The sequence below is a fragment of the Heteronotia binoei genome, chromosome 1 (assembly GCF_032191835.1).
Source record: "Heteronotia binoei isolate CCM8104 ecotype False Entrance Well chromosome 1, APGP_CSIRO_Hbin_v1, whole genome shotgun sequence".
Classification (NCBI taxonomy): Eukaryota; Metazoa; Chordata; class Lepidosauria; order Squamata; family Gekkonidae; genus Heteronotia; species Heteronotia binoei.
The window spans coordinates 136,340,323-136,364,232 of NC_083223.1; the positions used below are offsets into that span (position 1 = coordinate 136,340,323).

General features: G+C 41.6%; 1 protein-coding gene across 4 annotated transcripts in view; it reads left to right on the forward strand.

Moving 5' to 3' along the window:
- The window catches only part of SCAF8 (SR-related CTD associated factor 8), a 145,956-nt gene that overhangs the window by 39,919 nt on the left and 82,127 nt on the right, over window positions 1-23,910 (forward strand). For 3 of the 4 annotated variants that reach the window (XM_060241129.1, XM_060241139.1, XM_060241121.1), the window contains exons 4-14: window positions 4,608-4,769; window positions 7,218-7,374; window positions 8,747-8,877; window positions 9,390-9,566; window positions 11,230-11,312; window positions 13,944-14,058; window positions 18,242-18,373; window positions 19,526-19,638; window positions 20,004-20,197; window positions 21,245-21,345; window positions 21,445-21,558. In XM_060241129.1, coding sequence (XP_060097112.1) covers window positions 4,608-4,769; window positions 7,218-7,374; window positions 8,747-8,877; window positions 9,390-9,566; window positions 11,230-11,312; window positions 13,944-14,058; window positions 18,242-18,373; window positions 19,526-19,638; window positions 20,004-20,197; window positions 21,245-21,345; window positions 21,445-21,558 — 1,479 coding nt within the window. The remainder of the gene's footprint in view (window positions 1-4,607; window positions 4,770-7,217; window positions 7,375-8,746; window positions 8,878-9,389; window positions 9,567-11,229; window positions 11,313-13,943; window positions 14,059-18,241; window positions 18,374-19,525; window positions 19,639-20,003; window positions 20,198-21,244; window positions 21,346-21,444; window positions 21,559-23,910) is intronic. The other variant, XM_060241149.1, reaches the window with a different exon arrangement.

Genomic DNA, 23,910 nt, shown 5'->3' on the forward strand with positions numbered 1-23,910 from the left:
TGGGCAACTGACCTGGCAAGGTTCCAGGCGATGAACCTCCTACTGTACCTGATTCCCCCTCTTGGCACACAGGTGCCACCCCCACCAAACATCACCAAACATCTCAGGCAGAGATGGCTGGCATCCCAGCACTTCCACGGAACTCTCCTGGAGAGCTCTGGAGGTAGTTGTGATGGGACGGACCTCCTGGCTGGGTGGTGTTGGCTCCTTGGGCATCCCAGCACCAGCTTGCTTCTCCCCCTTAAGAAGCACCACCTGGTGGTGCTTCCGCAGCTGGTTCTGCATCCCCCCGCCCGGAATCAGGTGGACAGGGTCCTGCCCACGACTGATCCGGGCCCTGCGTAGCTGGCACCACGCATAGCGTGGATCCTCCATAAGTCAGAAATGCTTCCAGACTTTGGAGGTGTACGGATGCCCAAGCTGACCGCCAGCTTGGGTGTCCAGAGCCACCTCCTGTGAGGTGCTCGGGGCAGACACATCGTGTCTCAGGGTGGCAGGAGGGGCTGGCCGCCGAGAGGAAGTGGGCGGAGATGGAGGCACCTCGTGTGTCTCCATTTCTTTCCCCTCCGCCCCATGCGGCCTCCCCTCCTGGCCATCCCCTGAAGTACTGCTGGTGCCCGAAGGAACTGATGAAGGGGGCTGGTCCTCTTCAACCAGCTTCTTCTCCAGCTCCTGCACGACACTCTGCACCCTCCTTGGGGTGATCATTTTGGACAGAAAACTGTCCCCAAAGCTCATCTCCAAGGAGGGCTGCTCTTGCTGCCCCTCCTCCGGCTGCTGAGGCCAAGCAACATCAGCTGGAGGAGAGACTGCTCGAGCAGCAGACCCCTGCTCAGTGCCAGCACCTTATGGCACCTCTGCTGGGGGGGGGGGGGCAGCAGCAGCCTCGATGAAGGGCCCAAGGTGGAACTTCTTCATCATACTCCGGCCAGAAGGAACTGAGGAAAGGGGCTGGTCCTCCTCAACCAGCTTCTCCTCCAGCTCCTGCATGACACTCTGCAACCTCCTTGGGGTGATCGTTTTGGACAGAAAACTGCCCCCAAAGCTCATCTCCAAGGAAGGCTGCTCTTTGGAGTGCTGGAAGGCAGCTGTGGAGTGGCCCTACACACAGGTGTGTGTGGGGGGGAACTGGGTCCTTCCTCTCCCCTCCACCCCTCTAGTCTTCTCCTTGGCCTTGACCCCAGGGCCTCTCTTCTGCTGCCTGTCACTCATGACACCCTTGGCCAGTCTTGCACAACCTGAACTGAGAGTGGGTTTTTTTACAAACCTAACTCACTACACTGTACCCTGAACCAACAGATGCCCTGACTTCTTTTTAAAAACCCTCCCACCATAACTTGTTTGGGGGTTTTTTGGTCCTTAACCTGTCCTTATTTGGGTTGGGGTAGTAGTAGTCTGGTAAAGTTTAGGAGACTAAGTGATCCTGCCTCTACCTGGCTGCAGTTTTTAAAAGGCTGCCTTGAGATGAAGTCAATCCTTGTTATATCCTCCTAGTTAAACTTCTCCTAACTAGATCCTGGGGAAACCAGATTTCCTTGCAAACTAGAAATCAGGTCTTCCCTATAACTAGAGAGAAGCTGTGGTTTACCCTATGGAAATCTAAGGATGCACCAACTTTCAGTGGCTGAAAGCAAGATGCACTGCAACCCTAGTCTCTTTAAAAGGTAGCCTGATGTGGCCAGTAGTCACGCTGCCTTTTATGAGAAACCTAAAATCTTTTTAAATTGCCCCATCTGGCCTAGTTGAATTTTGAACGAAGATAAAGCCCTAAACTGGATTATTTAAAAAAAAAAATTCTTAAAACACCCTTATTAGTGGGGCAGCCTTTTTAGTGGCCCTAGCCAAACCGAAAGCACCCTCAGACTCCAAAAATAACTTTATAAAAATATGACCCAACCCACACAGCCCACACACCAACCCCCGCACCAACCAGAGGTAATTTAAAAAAACCAAAACGTAACATAAAGAAACAACTTTTAACCCATCCACCCCTCCCCCAAGACCAGAACCAGGAAAAGGGACAACAGGACAGGATGCAAAACCAGCAAAAACAGAGAATAGATCCAAACAGATCACTGAGAAAAGGCCAAGAAACTCAACTGTTAAAAAAGTGACCTTTTTAACAATGAAAATTAGGCCAAACAGCCCCCCTCGCAAGAACCAGAACCAGAAGAGAAAAGGAACAACAGCAGCAACAAATCAAACACAGAATCCTTTTAAAACCATAAAAAACTTGACTTTTAACAATACAGGAACTTTACCAACCCCTCCCCCCAAAAAACCTTCACCATAACCCAAGAAATCCAAGCCACCCAAATCAGGAAAAGTAAAAGGACACTGCACTTTTAAAAGTCCTTTCACTAAAGTAAGATATGGGCAAATTGGCAAACCCCCCCCATCCCAGGCCCCCATCCGCAGCAGAACCCCCTAACCGCAAATAAGCTACTCAGTACTCACCCACCCAAATCTGGATAAGTAAAGGGACTCTCTGAGTCTTAAAAAGTCCTTTTACTAACTAAAATAAAACCAAGAACCCCAAGTCTGTCTTACCTTAGATGTCTTCTCTTCTCCAGGCAGGTCAGGCAAGGCTGAGAGAGAGCAGCAGCAGCTGAGGCCAAGGGCCAGCACAGCACAATCTCTCTCTCACACCAACACAGTAGCAATGGAATGGAGTCCAGCCAGGCAGACTCCTTAAAAAGGTTCTCTGGCCCTACACAGAGCAGTTTCCAAGAATACCATTGCTCTGTGATTGGCCAGAGAACACTGTTTACTTGGATAGCCAAGTAAACAAAAGAACAACAGTGTTGCTGATGGCTGGGGGATTAGCCCAGCCATCAGCTACACAACAGCCCTGCAAAGCATGAATTGGCTGCTGGGGCGCCTCTCCCCCTGCCTCCCTGATCCCAGGGAGGCCATGGGAGGCTTCCAAAGGCGGGAAAGGAGACAAGCAGCTCCCCATAGGCTGCAGAAGCTACTTTCCTGCCTTTTCCATTGAGTTCCATATACTTCCAAATATCTATTCGGACGTATACAGGGAGCTGTATACAGCTCCCATATAATGGCTTCCAATTGGATTCAGAAGTATACGGTGCTGTATACTTCCGAATCAGGGGTGATTCAGTGGTTTCTTCGGTTTGGCCGAACTGAATGCACACCCCTCGTTAAGTGTGTGGACTCTTATCGGGGAGAACCGGGTTTGATTCCCCACTTCTCCACCTGCACCTGCTGAAATGGCCTTCGGTTAGCCATAGCTATCGCATGAAGTTGTCCTTGAAAGGGCAGCTGCTGTGAGAGCCCTCTCAGCCCCATCCACCTCACAGGGTGTCTGTTGTGGGGAGAGAAGATATAGGCGATTGTAAGCCGGTCTGAGTCTCTGATTCAGAGAGAAGGGCAGGGTATAAATCTGCAGTCTTCTTCTGATCTGGCAGTGGCCACCACCTGGGCCTCCATTGTCAGCAAAGGCTCCAGGAGGACCCCCAAACTCTTAACCTTAGGCGTTAGCACCAAAGGCGCCCCATCAAAGATCATGTTAGTTGTAGCTGTTTCATGCATCTTGAGTTAAACAAGTTAGTGGAAGCATGCTGAGGCAGTGGATGTCACTTATTATTGGCCTTCCCCCTTCATTCCATCCCAGTGCTTTTAAGATCTACTGGGCCTGGATAATAGGCCATGTCTGTGAGGCAGAACCTGCCATTTCAGTCTATTGTCATTCTGTAGTTTTAGATGTTATATATTTAAATTGGTCTTTTATTGTTTTTATTGTTGATTGTTTTTATGATGTAACCCACCCTGAGCCTGTCCTACGGGAAGGACGGGCTAAAAATCGAATAAAAGAAATGAATGAATAAAATAATCGTGTGTTATTCTGATTTATGAATTGTTGTATTACCAAAACGTAAGTGGGGTGCAGATATGATCAGGAATCTGAATAGACCATTGGGAAGTTGTCCAGTGCCTGTCCAGATGAGCCCAGACTCTGGGACCCCACAGCAAACCAGGGCGACTGCTCAAGTGGAGCAACCAGGAGACCAAGATATAAAAGGAGAGGGGAAACCAGCTGACAAGGTTTGAGGAAAGTTGTGGAGAGGATACAGCATTGGCAATACCCTTTTGGAGCATAATATCCCAGGGAAGAGGAATTGCTAGTAAAGGAGGAAAAGCTGGCTTCCACCCCACTGTCGCTGGGTCAGGAGAGGGAGAGTGGGAACAATGACTTCCCTGATGCTCACTCTGAGACTGTCAGGAGAGGTGGAAGACTGGTGTTGAAACCACCTCCCTCCTGGAGTCTGAGGCCAGAGGAGCTGCCTTTCTTCTAAAGTTACTTACATCCTGGAGGCCTCACCCCCCCAGAGGTCAACCCTGAGACAACAGGCTGACGGAAGTCTGTGAAAGAGCAGGTTATATATTCAGTTGTTTTGGAAAAGTAGGTTGACTATTTTTGCAGTGTTTCAATACTTTTTAGCTTCTTAAAAAGAAATGTGGCTATGTCAGTGCGTGCAAATTGCTATTCATATATTCCACTTCTTAGATTTTTGTAATGTAAACTGTAAACTATGCTCAGAGAATGTTTTGCATGCAAAAGATCATTCTTGCTGTATTTTTAATAGTGTAAACCGGAATACAAGGTGCCTGGCTTGTATGTCATTGATTCTATTGTTCGCCAGTCTCGACATCAGTTTGGGCAAGAAAAGGATGTGTTTGCTCCTAGATTCAGCAATAACATCATTAGCACCTTCCAGAACCTATATCGTTGCCCTGGGGATGATAAGGTATTTTGTCTTCTTTCCTCTAAAAGTAATTAACCCAGTTACAGCATTCATAAAAGTATTCATACACACCAGACACACATTTTTATTTGACAGTATCACTGGAAATGGGATACATAATCTTGACAGAAATTCTGTAGAAACATATCTGTTGGTAAAGAAAAGAATGTTCTGATCATAGAATAATGTCTTTCTAATATTGTTTTCAAAATTAACATTAAAATTGGATACATTGTACTATTGTGGATATTTGTGTAGAACGGGTCTTTAGCTTGGAGAAACGTCGACTGCGGGGTGACATGATAGAGGTTTACAAGATAATGCATGGGATGGAGAAAGTAGAGAAAGAAATACTTTTCTCCCTTTCTCACAATACAAGAACTCGTGGGCATTCGATGAAATTGCTGAGCTGTCAGGTAAAATGGATAAAAGGAAGTACTTCTTCACCCAAAGGGTGGTGGCAGCTGCAAGCATAGACAGCTTCAAGAGGGGGTTAGATAAAATATGGAGGAGAGGCCCATCAGTGGCTATTAGCTGTTTGTGTGTGTGTGTGTATAATTTTTTTGGCCACTGTGTGACACAGAGTGTTGGACTGGATGGGCCATTGGCCTGATCCAACATAGCTTCTCTTATGTTCTTAGGGGTGGCCAAACCTGCTTACATAAATAAATGTCTGATGTTTGAAAGCCACAAGACATGAACATCAGATTTTGAGAGCCGCACAACATTGAACATCAGATGTTTGAGAGCCGGAAGGAAAATAGATTTGGGGGGAAGAGGTGGAAAGAAAGCAACTTAAACTTTAAATGCATTCTTTAACTTTAAAAGCATTCTCTAAGCTGCCAGCTGGCCTGGCTTGAAGAAGTGATTTAAAGAAATAAATGCTTTGTTCAAGCTGGCCAATGGGATGGTGGGGGCTTCAAGAGCCACACAGTACGTGTAGAAGAGCCGCATGTGGCTCCCGAGCTGCAGTTTAATCACTCCTGGTGTAGAAATTGTGTAGGATTGTCACTTTTTGGATTGTGATTTTTACATTGTTCCTGTATGGTGAACTTTAATAGTACATGTATAATGTTTTTAAGGAGTCCCATGGCGCAGAGTGGTAAAGCTGCAGTACTGCAGTCGAAGCTCTCTGCTCACTACCTGTTCGATCCCGGTGGAAGCTGGGTTCAGGTACCCGGCTCAAGGTTGACTCAGCCTTCCATCCTTCCGAGGTCGGTAAAATGAGTACCCAGCTTGCTGGGGGGAAAGTATAGATGACTGGGGAAGGTGATGGCAAACCACCCTGTAAAAAGTCTGCCATTGATGTGATGTCAGCCAAGAGTCGGAAATGACTGGTGCTTGCACAGGGGACTACTTTTACCTTTTTATAACGTTTTTACTCAAGTTCTCAAGATACTTCACTTAGATTGTCTCCAGAGACTTTAGAGTCCTAATAATAGTGGCAGAAAGACCCAATATTATTATCCTTGAATCTACAATTCTATGGTTGACAAACCCATTTCAAAACCCTGGTTTGGAAGTTTACACAAAGCCAGAATTTGTCCAATTCGGACATCCTTCTAAAAATATCAACTCAGAAATGGAAGTGGTGGTGGTTGTACATGGCTAGGAAGATGGTTTCCCTAAAGGCAACTCTTATGGTCATGACTGCAATAAGGTTTTACTCAGGTAGGGTGGGTTGACACAAGACAGGGAAAGCGTATAAAGCTTCTGCTTCTCACATTTGCATTATTTTTCATCATCTTTTGTGTCATCTTATCCTCCCATCACAGCTTTTGAATAGTTAACTAGGGTTGACTTTCATAAATGGGAAACGGAGGCTATGTGAAAACTATTTGTTCTGGATCAGTCAGGCCACAATCCTTTGCTCACTAATTTGGGAGTAAGTCCCATTGAACTCAGTGACATTTACTTTTATTTAAAAATACATAGTCATAGGATTTCAGTGTAATTTCCGCCCATGTCTTCCAGGTCCAAATCTAGTGCTTCATTCACTAAACCACATAGTTTGTATGGTCTTCCAACCCAGGGATTGAAGGACTGGGAACGTGCTGTGAACTTGCACGCTCTACCCTTTCTGCCATGTACCACTTGTTCCCATTTCTGAGTTGATATTTTTAAAAGGATGTCCAAATTGGATAAACTCTGGCTTTGTGTAAATTTCCAAACCAGAGTTTTGAAATGGGTTTGTCAACCATAGTATTGTAGATTAGTGCTGATCATAGTTATCTGATTTGGACATTGCAGCAAACTAGGGTTATAATAAATGGAAATGGAAGGGTGAGGAAGGACCTGTAGCACGTTCCTCATAAATTACACTGTGTGTATGAGAAAGATCTGCTCTGACTTGTGAGCTCTCAAACTTTTTCCCAAGGTCTTCTAAAATTGTAAAGACACTTTAGTGCAAATGCTAGTATTTAGCTTTGTGTTGCTGTTTCTTTCTTTCAGAGTAAAATCGTTAGAGTACTGAATTTATGGCAGAAGAATAATGTGTTCAAGAGTGAAATTATTCAGCCTCTACTGGATATGGCTGCAGGAATTCCTCCTCCAGTTATGACCCCGGTTTTGCCTAGCACAACAGCTACTATGAGTAACAATACACCAGGTAATAAAAATGATTGTTTTATTTTTATGTTGGTGAATATTGTCAGTAAAATCTATTTTGCTGTTGTTTGGAAAACAAAGCTCCATATGTGTTTTTCATAGCAAAACTGGGCAAGTTATAGTATGTGATTTTAGAATTCTTTTATTGTTACTGTAGTAGTCTCTTCTAGTGTATCTGAGGAAGCGTGCTTACACACAAAAGCTTATATTTTGAATAAAACTTGGTTGGTTTTAAAGCTGCCACTGGACTCAAACTTTGTTCTGCTGCTCCAGACCACCATGGCTACCCACCTGAATCTCTCTTCTCGTACATTAACACATATGCTTGTTTTAACGTCTAAGGTATAAATATTGAGTTCCCTTAACAGAAATTGTTATTTTTTATTTTAGTATCTTGATGTGCTCTTAGGTGGTATGATAAATCATATTTAGTTGATCAAGAGGCATAATTTCCATAGTAAGAACACCTCATATGAAAAAAATATAGAATTAGTTAGCATGCTTGCTTCTGTGCTTCCCTTCACAAAGGCTTCGGGCAGCTAATAAACTAAAAAGAATTGTCACAGTTTTAAAATCAGTGTACATATATTATTAGAACAACAACCCAGTTATATAGTAAATTCAAATTCATTTCTAAATATCAGCAAATTCAGAAATGCCAGTCGGGGAAAAACAGATCTGATTGTCCATCCTCAGTTCTTAACAAAGCCTTCTAGAATAACAAATTCATCAGGGATGGGCTCTGGTACATGGCCTCGGACAGACTGTTCTAAAGATACAAGGTGGCCATTGAGAAATCTATATTGCTTGATACCAGTTGGACTTCCTGAGAAGTGATATACACAGGTGCACGAGAGAGCCATCAGTCGCTTGTTTAAGAACTGGTATATACAGGTGCACGAAGTCGTACTAAACAAGAGAGCCATCAGTCGCTTGTTTAAGATATTAAATGCTTGTGCATGTATGTAGCAATATAAAGACAGCAATATAAACTGGGAAAATGGTGGTTACAGTTGCCCTTTTTGGATGGTAGTTTTCAGGCAATTTGTTGCTTCTGTATGCATTATTCAGCCAGTGATAGTGTAAGGAGGTGTTTTTGTTTTGTTTTGTAGTTTGTAATTCTTACTAGTAGTCTTAGCTCAGGTATGGTTTGTGTCTAAGCTCCATCACTTGTAAGTGGTTGGAAAGTACTTTTTGTCAAATAAATCCTAACTCTGCTAACACATCACAAATAATGCTTTAAAACCGTTCGTTTGTACTGTTTTTAATGCAACTTCATTTTGACTGATTTATATCTTTGTTTTTTGTTGCTTATTTCTAATGATAAACATGTAAAAACATCTTGCTTCTCCCCCCCCCCCCTCCATTGTTAGGCACTCCTGTGACACCTGCTACACCAGCCAATGTGGTCCAAAGCTTACCTGATCCTTGGGTCTCTCAGATAACTAATACAGACACCCTTGCTGCTGTAGCACAGATTCTCCAGAGTCCACAAGGCCAACAGGTAAAAACTAATGTGCATGTGTGGCTTTAAAAAAAATTGCCATCCACAATTTCATACTAATGCAACTTCACTGCTGCAAGCAGATTATGTGGTTTACAGATATTCTCTGAGTTTTAGAAGCCTACTTTGACTCTCTTGTTTGTCAAAGGCAAGCTGGAATGTGAAATAAAATGCCAACAAATGTCTATCAGCTGTGCTAGGACTTGCAAATCCAGTATTTGTGTTGATTGATGTGTTATACTTTGTTTTTTACACTGCATTTCTAAAAATGTTGTATTTTTCCTCAAAAATTTTCAGTTTGAGTATAGTGCTTTTGTTGTTGTGTTTTTACTATGTTTTTGTTGTTATGTTTTATCATCCCTATCTGCCAGAGAAAACTTCAAAAGTCCAGTCTGTAAATTGTAATGCTGCATACTTCTACATTACAGCTGGTATTTAACTTAGAATTTGTGTATTGTATTAAAAACTGAACCATGTGTTTGCTTTTTTCTCTCCTCCCCCACAAATTCCAGCTTCAGCAGTTAATACAGACGCTGCAAATGCAGCAACAGAAGCCACAACCATCTCTGCTCCAGGCATTGGATGCCGGTCTTGTTGTTCAGTTACAAGCCCTCACTGCACAACTTACAGCCGCCGCTGCTGCTGCCAATACACTTAATCCACTAGAACAAAGTGTCTCTTTTAACAAGGTAGAAGTCATTTTACTGTAGTGTAACAGCAAAGTATTTCTTCAGTCCTGAATTTTTTCATAAAATTTTTGTGAATTTTGTCTTTTTCTTGCTTATCAAAAGTTTTGATTTTATTTTAAGCAGTTGTAATATCTTTTAAACCTGTTTGTGATGTTACTCTCAATGTTACTAATTATTATAGATCTTATTAAAATATTTTGGAAATATGTTGAATATTTTTGTTTCCTTTTAAACCATTGGTAGTCCACATCTATAAAAGTTGGCTTTGACATTGTCAATGTAACAAAAAAGATAGACTAGAAATTAAATAAATAAGTTTAGGTCAGATCAGGGCCTGAATCTGAAGACTCATTGGCCACACTGAGAGGCATGGTGGGTGTTTAGATGTTAATTACCAGTTCCAAGAAACAAGTGATCAACCTTGGCTCCATTTGTTGCAGTGATTGGCAGTTCACATGGAGTGATAGATTCTTAGTTTATATGCAGTGAAAACGGTTCACTTTTAAAAAGTATTACTATATTACACATTTTCTAGGGGTTACCGTAATAGATGAAATTAGGCATCTTGCTGATAAATTGATTTGATCTTGAAATATGAAAGTAGATATGTAAAACAAATGGCTCCTGAGCTAGTGCTATATTTAAACATGTCCGTGATGCCTGTGGAAACTCTTATCCTTTATATGTAAATGTACCTGGCTGCTTGGGACCACTCTGCATAGGTAACAGTTTGTTGGTTTTTAATGCCCACAATCACATGTAAATCAAGCATAAGATGTAGGTCTATTATGTATTCATCAGTCTCTTGTGGCGGGGGTGAGGAGGCTGTCCAAGGCTGATCAGCCTGCTTCTTCTAGGCCTGATTTGTTATCCAGTTCTTTCACCATGAATTCATCTTAGTAAAAGCTAGTCCTAGCTCTTCCTCCATCCAATAATTCCCAAGCTATGCTCTTAAGAGTGGATAGTCAAGTATTCTCCTTGGTTGGCCTTCAAGGCTTTCAAAGAGCATGCAGCACTTTGGATAGCAGGCCCCAGAGAGCTCTCTGGCCTTTTGCAAGCATTCCATCCCTCACATTCCGATGTGACTTTGATGACGCTTCCTCCCCTGTGGTCACTCTCAACTAAAGCGGCAGCACCATTTTTAATGTTTCCATAACCCTGGCAGCCGCCCAGATCATCAGTTACTTGTTTTTCTCTCCACAGCAGCTCCCAGTCAAGTGTGGCTGAGTCCCTATCACTAGACATCCTATTTTTATTGCTAATTTATGCTTTGCTATATGGATTAAATAAATCTCTTAAATACTTGAAAATGTGCATCTCTCCAACTGATCACATATATAGAAATGGAGGACCTGAGAAGTACAGTTTATACTTTTCATGCAGCAGGTACTGATTTTTATCTTTGGTATTGCCAACTAAAATGTTGAGAGTAGCCAGTATTGAGAAAGACCTTTCTGGGCCTGAATTCCTGGAGAACTACTGCTAGTCAGAGTACACAGTTCTGATCTATATAGACCAATGATCTGATTTTGTAGAACGTAGATTCATGTGTTGAACTGCCATATTCTAACGCAGCATATTCTAACAGAGGTCCTCTGTTCCAAAGAGTATACAGAACGGTTACATATAGTGCATTTCTAATGGTTTGTTTGTTTTGTCCTAGAAGCTGATGGACAGGTTTGGGGATTTTGGGGAAGAAGCTGACATTAATGAAGAGCCTAAAAAAGAAACCCCAGCTTCCCAGCTGTAAGATTGATTTGCTCTAAGTTAGAACTGCACTCTATTTGGAAATCATGTATAAAGTGATTTTGGTTTTATGTGGAATCTGCGTACTAATAATCTCTCAGGGGTGGCCAGACTGTGGCTCAGGAGCCACATGTAGCTCTTTCACATATATTGTGTGGCTCTCAAAGCCCCCACCACCTCATCGGCTGGCTTGGAAAAGGCATTTGTCTCTTTAAATCACTTCTCCAAGCCAGATGGCAGCTTGAAGAACACTTTTTAAGTTAAAGTTGTTTTCTTTCCACCTTTCTCTCCCCCAAATCCATTTTCCTGCCTGACTTCTCTCAAACATCTGACGTTCATGTCAATCATCTGATGTTTATTCTATGTGGCTCTTGTGTTAAGCAAGGTTGATCACCCCTAATCTATATATTAACAGTCATCCGTGAAATCTGAAGATACTTAAATCTGGTAACTGGAGCTGTGAATCAGCAAGACAGATTTGCGGAAAAATTTGAAATCTAACCCCCCCCCCCCCCCCCCAAAAATGGGGGTTGTAAAAATCCCAAAATGATTTTTTTTTAAAAGCACCTGTAGCTTTAACAAATAAATTCCTTCTCATTTTACTGAAGAGGCAGATCTAGGCATTACTGTTGATCTTTTCCAAAAATGGATTTGTTAAGATGAGTGTTGTAGTCTTGTACCCTGTTCCTAAAACATATTTTCAAACACCCACATTGTTAACCCAGTCGTTGCATTGGTCAAATGCAAAGTCCAGAAGTAAAGGTCAAGTAATACTTTTTATTAGTACTAGCCAAATAATGTGAATTACCATGTTTTGAAGTTCTCTGGAAATTTTTGTCTCTTTCTCCTCTCCCTTTCTTTGTTTTTTAACATCATGCCTGATGAAGTCTTCTAGGGGACTTACAAACAGGTGTAATATTTTGTTGGTGGTCCCAGCATTTCTTTTTTACTAGTTACTTTGTTTGTTAAATTTATATCCTGCCCTTCCTGCAAACGGGCTCAGGGCAGGTAATATCAGATTTTAAAACATTAAAAGCAATTATTGCAGTAATAATTAAAATAATTTGAAGATGGCAGAGTATATTTACATGATAACCCTAACAGCTGGATAGATGGTAAACAGGAGTTGCAACAGGTTAATGATACCAACACTCCACATGGGCAGATGTAGTAGGATGGCTTTCTGCAGAGAGGCCAAATAACTGGACTTCCATTGCCTCAATCAATCGCCTGGTGGAACAGCTCTGTTTTACAGACCCTGCAGAACTGTAATAAGTCCTGCAGAGCCCTGGTCTCAGGTGGGAGTATGTTCCCTGAGGTGGGGGCCAGAGATAACAAGTAGATGTTGATCAGTGGAGCACAGTGCTCTCTGGGGGGAGGAATAGGAGAGATGGTTATGTTGTTATGTTTATTTGATTTATATCCCACCCTTCCTTCTGGAGCAGGCTCAGGGCGGCTCACAATACAATAGAACAACAATAAAAACATTTAAATTAAGCATTAGATTAAAACAATTTGGTGTTAATTTCCATACAGTTTAAGGATGATATTCAGTTATCTTAAACATCCACTTAGATCTAATATCTTGGCGTTGGTTGTCATTTTAGTTAAAGGCTGGTTTAGATATGTCAGTCCCAGGCCACTCAGGGCTTTGTTAATACCATCATCCTTGAAACAGACCCAGTACTCAGTTGGTAGCCAGTGCAACTGGCAGAGCACTGGCTGAATGCACATCTGCATAGATGTTGCAGTCAGCAGGCAAGCCACTGCATTTTATACCAGCTGCAGTTTCTGGATCAGATTCAAGGGTAAATCTGTGTAAAGCAATGACTGTTGCGTGGAGGTGACTGTTGCATGGGTCACAGTGGCCAGGTTCTAGGCAGAGAGATAAGGAACCAGTTGCCTGATCTGCGAAAGATGATAAAAGGCAGACCTGGCAACAGTGGAGACCTGGGCTTCCATAGACAGCAAGGCATCCAGGATCACCCTTAGGCTCCCAACCCTCCGTGCCGACACCAATGGCACCCTGTTGAGGAACGGGAACCTGATTCCCAAACGTATCCTGCCCTGACCCAGACACAAACCTTCATCTTTGAGTGAGTTTCAGGTGACTCTGTTGTAATCACCTAATCATGGCTTCTAAGGCCTTCCCACATTTTCTGGGGCAGAGTTTGGGCATCTGTCCATCAGCAGATAGAGTTTAGTGTCATCAGCATACTGGTGACAGTGCAGCGCAAACCTCCATACTAATTGAGCAAAGGAGCACATGTAGATGTTAAACAACCATTGAAGAGCAGTGCCCCTAATTTCTATGTTGGCAAGATAATGGGTCAGTAGATTGTAATCAACTGTTGAACACTGCTGTTAAATGAAGAAGTAACAGCAGTGCCGCCCTGATCCAGATGTCTCCAGTAGTCATCTATGAGTCTCCGTTCCATGGTCAGGGCAAAAAACTGGACTGGACTGGATCCAGGATAGATGCCTCATTCAGGAAAACCTGAAGCTGCTCAGTATATAGAGAACCAGATGCATACTAACTTACAATATATATCTCAGTTGGTAGGAAATTTATTTATGAGATTTTCTTCAATGAAGTAATACAAATTGGTTGTTCTAATTATGTTATTCTAGGCCTCTTGTATCGGAGTCAGTGAACAACTCACTTTTTCATCAGCTAGCTGAACAATTACAGCAACAAAACCTAGAACATCTCCGCCAACAGCTTCTAGAGCAGCAACCTACGAAGGTACATGACTCTTATCTTTTGGACAATGAGCATTACTCATTTTTATAATAATTACTGTTGCTTCCATGCAGAAAAAGTAGCACCTTTTGATTGTTCTGTATCAGAAACAGAAACACATTATAGCTGATTACCTGTAGAATCTTGAAAAGTAACTAGGACAACATACAAAGAGCCAACCATACATACCTTTTTGTTTTTGAAAAGTCCACCTGTCATCTGCTGCCACTAAGAAGCACTTTCCTGAGATTAATAAGCACATGAACACATGGTGCCTTATACTGAGTCAGACCTTTCGTCCATCAAAGTCAGTATTGTCTACTCAGACTGGCAGCAGCTCTCCAGGATCACAGGTAGAGGTCTTTCACATCACTGCAACCTGGTCCTTTTAACTGGAGATGCTAGGGACTGAAACTGAGGCCGTCTGCATTAACCTGGGACCATTTGCAGCAGTAGGAATGTGTTAGCATAAGTGGTTTAAAAGATTAAAATAAAACATGCTGCATTCCAACAACACTTTCAGTTTAGGCGGCTGTTGCATTCAAGGGTCAAATAATCAAAATGAACATCAGGGAAATAGTAACACACAAAACTGCCTTGTACTGAATCAGACCATCGGTCGATCAAAGTCAGTATTGTCTACTCAGACTGGCAGGATTTCAGTAGAGGACTTTCACATTGCCTACTGCTTGATCCTTTTAACTGGAGATGCAAAGGATTGAACGTCATACCTTCTGCATGCAAAGCAGAGGCTTTCCCATCCACCTCCTTAAGAATATGAGAAACTGCACTGTGTGGAATGTTCCAACATTTTGCTTTTTAGGTCAAAGGGAATACTTCGAAACTTGCCGAAATATTCCCTTCTCAAAACTCCGGAGTGTTCTGTGTTTTTTTTTAGACCTTCTCACTTCCATTGTTTTTCTCTGTGCTGTTTTTTTAGTACCAGTTTTTTCTTATATTTATTTTTCTTTTGTGATGACACAATACTGTTTGGCCACTGACAGTATTGTTTGCTCAGTGTGAAGGAAGCCACTTCATTAACATTAATCTGAATATATGACGTTGTTTCTTTTTGAAGCAATTTTCAAATACTGGTTGGAACAGAGATATCCACTGCTTCAGAAAGTGTAATTAAAATACTTTCCCTTTCATCCCTCCTCTAATGAAAAAATTATGCAAGTGAAGCAAATTTATACAAGGACACTTAGCATGTACAATCAGATCACAATCTTTTGGTTACCTTGGTGCAGAGTATTGTAGCCCAGGTAAAATTTGAAAGAAGCATTTATTAGTTGATAACTTTTCTTTATAGTTAGATCCATTTTTCTGTATCAAACAAGCATGTTTTGTAGCTTTTTTATAATAGTAACAGGAAGATCTGCGTGCCTTATGAAAGGAAACAGGGCAAGAATATGAATGTGAGAGATCCTGAGAACAGAAGTAGTACTAAAGAATTAGACAAAGTGATACAGCAAGTCATAGGATGTACAGAAACTGGAGAAGACACTAGCAAACTTTGTTGAATGAATGGAGATGAGATGGTGAGAAGTAATGTGACACTTTTTATGTGCAGTCACTGGTATTCTTGAGCAGCCTTTTTTGAAAAAAAAGGTTTTTAAAGGCAGACCTCTCTTTAGGTGAAGACCTGAAAAGTCTTTCCACTAGGTGTCACCAGATGTTGGTGTTTAAAACATGCATAATGTGACTTCACATAATGTTGGAATACAGCTGAATTACCATACCTAGGCTGTGTATAGCATTCACATAGTCAATTTTTGGAACCGCAACAGATACATCAACATGAATTTGTGTAACTAGTTTAGCAATGAAAATGTACATCTTCTTACTCCAGATTAATCCTGCAGAATTAAATTATAATACACTCTAGTGGTGGACGACGGAATCCAGCAAGTTAGTTCTCCCACTTGCTCTTCAACCGAGACTGTATTAGTTAGGAAGTATTTAACTAGCCATGGGGAGGTCCAAAAATCTGCCTCCATTCTTGAGGACAGGAAAGTAGCTAATGTCACCCCCATATTTAAAAAGAATTCCAGAGGAGATCTAGGAAATTACAGGCCAGCCAGTCTGCTGTTAATGCCGGGTAAGTTGGTGGAAACCGTTATTAAAGAGAGAATTAGTAGGCACATTGATGAACAAAAGCTATTGAGGAAGACTCAGCATACCTTGATTTCCAGAAAGTGTGCAACTGCATAAAAAATTGGTGATGTGTACAGTTCTCATCCCCACATCTCAAAAAAAGATATTATATTATAGCATTGGGAAAAGTGCAGAAATGGGCGGGTTGGCATACTTTCCCTATGAAGAAAGGTTAAAACGTTTGGGGCTCTTTAACTCAATGCATTCTTCAAATACATGAGAAGCAGGAAACCGGATGGAGGCAGTGGGGCCCTTGGATGACCAAGGGGTAAAAGGATAACTGAAGAACGATTACATATTTTTGTCAGGAGATCCAGTTCACCTTTGAGTTCTTTCAGAACTCTTGGATGTATGCCATCTGGGCCTGGTGACTTACCAGTTTGAGAAATTGGAAAGGCAGCCATGAACAAGCTAGAAAAGATCCTTATGCATACTACTGATGGCTTTTTGATACTGTCCAGAACAGTTACATTTCTAGAACTTATTCTTGATCATAGATATATACTAGTTGTTGAACTTCAGGCTGATCAGATGTGATTAACTTCTTTTTAGGTGGAATTCATAATACAATGTTGTTGATGAAAATGGTTGATTGATTTAAAACATATCCTACAATCTTCACAACATTCTTCAAGTATAAAGTAGAAATGCAAGTTTATTTTACTCCAAAAATGGATTTTCTGTTTTATACTTGGCTGTGGGGGTGATAGTTCTTTAAGAGATGGATAACAGCGAAAGCAAACTGATTGTTTAATGGTATCTGTAGTTTGTACTGTCTCGTTGAATGTTTTACATAGGGGTGTGCGCACACACAAAAATGGTATTTTTGGTTCAGGTATATTGAACCTTGAAAATATTGGTATTGCCTGATATCCCCGAATCCCAATATTGGGTTTGGTAAATATTTGGGATTGCTAAATTTTTCCGACATTGTTATACCTTATGGGGACCATTATAGTCAATAGTCCCCATAGGCTATAATGGAGAATCAATCCAGGGTATCTGGGGCTATGGAGGGGGCTGATTTTTTTGAGGTAGAGGCACCAGATTTGCAGCATAGTTCCTGGTGCCTTTAAAAAAAAATCCCAAGTTTCAAAAAGATTGAATTGGGAACCCAATTTGGTGGCCTCAGAAGAAGCTGTACCCAGCCTCCATTGCTTCAAATTGAGGGAGTAAAGGCATTTAAAGGGATACAGTCCCTTTAAATTCCTTCTGCAAGCCACAGAGAACTCCAAAGCAATGTTCCCTGTAAGCTGCAGAGTCTTGTGAGCAAAAAAATCTGCTTTGTGAGCTACTGGCATTAAAGTTGTGAGCCACTGCATAAATTATCTTGCTCTGGGGCCATTTTTCCTGAGCTAAGACAAAAATGTGTGAGCTGGAAGCTAAAAATATGTGAGCTAGCTCATACTAACTCAGCTTAGAGGGAACACTGCTCCAAATATGTTTAAAAGGCTCACAGTCTGTTATGACACCTTCTGGGTGAACTCACCAGCCCAGGATCAGCAAGGGTGGCGTGGAACTGTTAGCTCCTTTCGCCACAGCTGATCCTGGGCTGGCTCTTCTTGCACCTCAGTTTAAACTGAGATGCAAGGTGAACTAGCTGAGGCAGCATGGAGCTGAGAACCTCTGCTGCCTCACGGTATAGCTGAATACACCTGAATAAAAACCACTATCAACCTTTTTCAGGCTCAGTTATATCAGTTGCTGACTTAAATAATACCTGAAAAATGCCAATAAGGTTATTTTGGGGGTATTTATTTCATTTGGTTTATGCTGAATGCACACACCTATTTTTACAGTCCACGTATTTAATGGTAATTATAACACTGAAATGACTTAAGGAAAGACATATTCAAATGGCAGGTTCCAAAGTATTTTTTGCTGTAGGCAGATTTTAATCATGATTATCTAAAAATAAAAATACCAAAATTAAAATTTTTCCAGTGATTTATGCAAGTTGCGCTACTACATATACCTTACAAACATTTTCAACTCAATAAGATTAATGCCATGTATTCTTACTTTGCAGGCAAGCCCTGAGGAAACTCAAGAAGGGAATTTTGGCTCTGAACATTCTGCCTCACCTTCACAAGATAGTAATCACCAGCAGTTCATAGAAGTGGAAACGAACCTTGAAAATGCAATTGATGTTCAACAACAGGTGAAATGCAGAATTTCTAAGTTCATAAAGTATGACTATTCTGATTAAAGCTTACTTGATGGGTGATATAAAACCTTCCTTTAGCCCTTTTTAGTCCAGCTTCAGGCCCAGCTGTTGCACAGAGATTGATTGATCTGGTGGACAAGTTTGGCCTGCAAATCAATGACTTTTTTAGTTTCATTAGATCCTTTAGTTGTATTTGATACGATAGTCATGCAGTCTTCCTGAAGAGCTTGGAAGTATTGAGTAGGGGTGAGAGGAACAGTACTGAAGTACTTTGTATCTTTTTTATCAGAACAGGCATGTAGGGTTGTAAGGCGAGAAGTTGTATTTGTTCTTTATGATGTCTCCTCATGTATGTTTGTGTGGGTCCTTGATTTAATGCAACAGGTCTTCTGGTTGTCCCCTCCCTGGTTCATTGTACCACTTTACAATCACAGGCCTTTTTTTGTGTGCCCCATCATTACAGAGTCTTGCTCATTTTGCCAGATCAGTTGCCATTTTTCTGACTTCCAGGAAATTCTCTAAAGCAGAAAGTGTTGGAAGGCATTTGAGGATTTTAGTGTTTTAATATTAACTGCTTTCTCTCACTACTTGTTTAAATAGTTATTATTGTGTGTTTATATGATTTTTTTTGGGGGGGGGAGTTCTTTTTGTGTATTATAATATGAAATTGTGTATTCTGAAGTGCAGGATGAAAGCTTTTAAAGAAATAAGAAATGCAGTGTTCTTGTTCAGAGGTTCGCATGTGCAACAGTGATCTGTGCATATGTTTATTAGGCCAAAGATTCCTATTTGCCTTCTGATGAAGTGAGCTTTGAGTCTCAAAAGCTCATGCCCTGAAAATCTGGTCAGTCTGTAAGCTGGACTTGAATGTAGCTGTTCTTCTGCAGACCAACAAAGCTACCTTCTAAAGCCCCCACCTCTGCCACTAAATGGAATATTGATATCAGTTTTAATCTGATTGCCTCTTGGAATCATGCACATTGCATAAATATGACAAGTACACCCAAATACTGTATATAGAGTTTTCCCCACAGAACCATTTTGTGTATGTATTTAGTGATTTTTTAAAAATATATATATATATTCATGATTGTTCTTGCTAAATTAGACTCTTTTGAGTAAGCATCTGATTTCTTATACACCCAGGACATGGATATAGATGAAGGGCAAGAAATTGTCGAACAGGAGGCCTTCGAACAAGAGGAAAAGAAATCAGCAGTTCTTTCAAGATCAAGAACACGTTCAAGATCTCGTTCAAGGTTGTTATAGAATCATAGAGTTGGAAAGGACCTCCAGGGTCAGCTAGTCCAATGCCCTGCACAATCCAGGAAATTCACAAATACCTCCCACCTCACCCCACACCCCCAGTTACTCTGTTGCTTCACACTCAAAAGATGGCAAAACAAAAAACCTCTAGGATCCCTAGCCAAACTGATCTGGAGAAAAATGTTTTTTGATCCCAAAGTGGAGATCATAATTTTCTTGAGCGTGTAAGAAAGGGCCAGGAGAACTGATGCTTCTTTTCCCCCAATGCAGACATTTTATTACTGATGTTAAAAATCTAGTTGTGTTTTTCTTGTGAAGTATTTTTTCTATTAGCATTATTAAAATGAATATTTTACAGGTCCCCAAGAAAAAGAAGATCCAGATCACGATCTGGCTCTCGAAAGCGTAAACATAGAAAACGTTCACGTTCTAGATCAAGAGAAAGAAAAAGGAAATCCTCAAGGTCATACTCCAGTGAAAGAAGAGCTAGAGAAAGGGAGAAAGAACGACAGAAAAAGGGATTACCTCCCATACGATCCAAAACACTAAGTGGTAGGTAACGTTTGCTTTCACTTTGCAGTTAAGACAGCATAATCAATATTCCCTCTCAGCTGTGGGCTCTTGTGAGCAAAAATTCTACTTTGTGAGCTACTGTCATCAAAGTTGTGAGCTACTGCATAAATTAGTTTTGTCTGGGGCCATTTTTCCTGAGTTGAGATGAAAATGTGTGAGCTGAAGGCTAAAAAACTGAGCTAGCTCACACTAACTCAGCTTGGAGGGAACACAACATAATCCTTATGTCCAGTAGCCAAGAGCTGGATCCTCCATGGATCAGAAATCTGCAAAACAAATAATTCCTGGCTACAGTTTGGGGCTCTGCAAATCTTGGGTTGGATTTAGTGAAGTGGTCAGAAGAACAGACGTTTGCTGTCACTTTTACCCCCATAAAGTTGATTTCCTGGGGTTGCAGTGTGAAGTAACTGCCACATGTTTTGGGGAGTTGCAAGGAAGAGTGGAGGAGGAGATTGAGTATATACTCCTCTCTTCACTTGCAGTCTCAGAGCTGCTTACAGTCTCTTTTCCCTTCCTCTTCCCACAACAGATACCCTATGAGGTAGGTGGGGCTGAGAAAGGTCTCAGAGAACTCAATACAATCTCCCCCCCATCTGTTTGTGAGAAAATCAACACCTTTACATGCATTGAGTTGGAATTTAAAAGCCTTTGTAATCTGATGGCTGTCATCAATAGTAACTGTGGGAATCAGTTGTTTCTGACTATTTTAAATGAAACCTTTCTTTTTGGGGAAGGGGGTGGATGTTCAGTCATGCTACTACATGCTGAAAACTGTGTTCAGAATATTAGCCGTCCATGTTTCATGATTTTATCTGTTTTTTAATTATTAAAAGATGGCTAGCAGTCTTGACTTCTACACTTAAATGAAATAACTTTATTTAGTGGTTTGACAAATTGCCTGCGTAAGGTACCCATCAGCTTGAATTTGCCTTTGACCAAAATCAGGGTAAAAGATTCTTAATTGAGTGAATGGATCTTATAATGTAATAAAAACATACATTATTTATACAAAATTTGTCTTCATAGTCTGCAGTACTACACTTTGGGTTGGCCAAGTGGACAAAAAAGCCACACAGCAAGATTTAACAAATTTATTTGAGGAATTTGGACAAATAGAATCTATAAATGTAAGTGAAGTCATTATTCTTTACTGTTTAAAATGTTAATAGCTAGACTTGGTACATATTCATTTCCATGCTGCCATAATTTATTGTTCTTCCTTACAGATGATTCCTCCCAGAGGTTGTGCATATGTTTGCATGGTTCATAGACAAGATGCATATCGTGCTCTTCAGAAATTAAGCTCTGGATCTTACAAGATTGGATCAAAAGTTATCAAGGTACATCTTGAGTAGCGCTTTTCTTCTTTAGTGCAGTTTTTGTTGTATGTTTTTACATATAAAAAAGCGTATATTGTCATTAATTATAGTGTGTGTAGTATTGAGAACAGGATTCCAGTTAAATATGAAATAGAAAATGTAAGCAAAGTCAAATTGGTTGTGTTTGTATGGTAACAGTCCTTAAAATCAGTGTTAGTCATAAATAGCAGGAACCATCCTGAAGTGGTTAGTCTGAATTTTGAAAGGCAGACCAGACATCTGTAGGAAGTAGCTGACCTGTGTTTAAAGGAAAGATTGCAGGAGGCTTCCATATAAATTGTACAGAAACATATATCCTCCTTACTTCTTACATACGCTTACTATGAAGTAGAGCAGGGGTGTCGAACTTGTTTGTTATGAGGGCCGGATCGGACATAAATGAGACCTTGTCAGGCCGGGCCTTGCATGTCATAAAATGTAATGCCAGGTAGTGGAGATATAAATTTAATAAAGGACACAGACAAACATAACTAAAAACGATATTTTTTACTTTAAAAACAAACCTGCTTAAAACATAGCAATTAATAATTATTATCAACAATAATTAACAAAGATTCAAGTGAGGTAGCCATGTTGGTCTAAAGCAGCAGAACAAAGTTTGAATACAGTGGCACATAAATGAAGACCAAGTTTAATTCACTGTCACCAAATATTGTATTCTTTGGGAACAGATATTTGTGGTCAGCAAATCAGGCAATTTGGTTTGCCATTCCGTTCCACAGAAAAATAAAGACTTCTCCATTTTCCTTGAACAACCTGACACTAAGCCTCCACTTTTCACTTCTTCAAAGATGGCATTATTGTCAGTGTCTTACCAAACCTCACACTTGCCAAGACAATACTGCAATGGGAAGGTGATGGTTTTAGCAGCCAGGCTATTTGATTTTACCTGTAATAGTGCTTTTCCTTAGCTTCAACTACACATGACATTTTATCATTTGGGGAAGGCTGCCCATTTTAGTGCCTTCCCAAATGGCAATCAGGCAATGCCCAAGCACCAAGGAGGGTTGCAGTGTTTGTTAAAAATACAAGACAACAGTCTGGACTTAACGGGGCAATTGTGACATAAGTGCTGCCTCCTAACACTGCAGCAGAGAGCAATAAAATTGGAAGGTACCACCAGCGTCATCAAGGCTGACCTTCTGCACAATCCAGGAAATTCACAAATACCTCCGCATTCCTAGTTACCCCAACTCTATGCTCAGAAGATTACCAAAACAAATAAACCACCTTCCAAGATCCCTGGCCAAAATCACATAATCTCTTCACATGTGAAATGATCCCAGCCACTCTCTGCTTAACAGCCAGATTGCTGTGAACCCTAAAAGGATTAAAAAGGTGCTGTTGCCCACATGCACTCTGATGCAAGCCAGCTTCTTCCCCTGCAGCAGCTCCACCACCCCAATTCTTGGCCAGCTCGCTGCTCTCTCTGCCTTTTTACACACACACCACCATCAGAATTAATAGGATCCATGCCTGGTTTTCTCTCCCACTGCCCCAACTCCTGGCCAGCTGGGTCACAGGCTGCTCTCTGTGCCTTTTTACACACACACACAACACACCCACCCACCAGAAGCTCCAGAGCCTGATTCTCTCTCCACCGCCCCAGTTGTTGACCAGCTTGCTGCTCTAGCCACAGACTGCTCTCTCTGCCTTTTTACATATACACACAAGCAGCAGGCTCCATGCCTGGTTTTCTCTCTCACTGCCTCAAATCAGTTCGCTGCTCCAGCCACAGATTGTTCTCTCTGCCTTTTTATACCCCTCCCCTCCAGAAGTAACAGGATCCATGCCTGATTTTCTCTCCCACTGCCTCAGCTTTCGACCAGCTCACTGCACCGGCCACAGGCTGTTCTCTCTGCCTTTTTACACACACACCCTCCAGAAGCAACAGGCTCCGTGCCTGCTTCTTTCCCCCACCACCCCAGTTCTTGGCTAGTTTGGTGCTCTGGCCACAGGCTGCTCTCTTTGCCTTTTTACACACACCACTCCAGAAGCAATAGGCTCTGTTACCTGGTTCATCACCCCAACTCTCGGCCAGCTCACTGCTTTAGCTGCAGTCTGCTCTCTTTGCCTTTTTACAACCCCCCTCCAGAAGAAACAGGCTGCATGCCTGGTTCTGTCCCCCACCGCCCCAACTCTTGGCCAGCTTGCTGCTCCAGCCACAGGCTGCAATCTCAGCCATTCCACCCTAGAGAAGCAGCAGGCTTTACAAGTGCTTGCACATGGAAGCCAGCCTCCAGGTAGGAATGGGGAAAATGGAGATCAGTTAGCCTGGAGAAACAGGCAGTCCAATAGAAGGGTTGCAAGAGG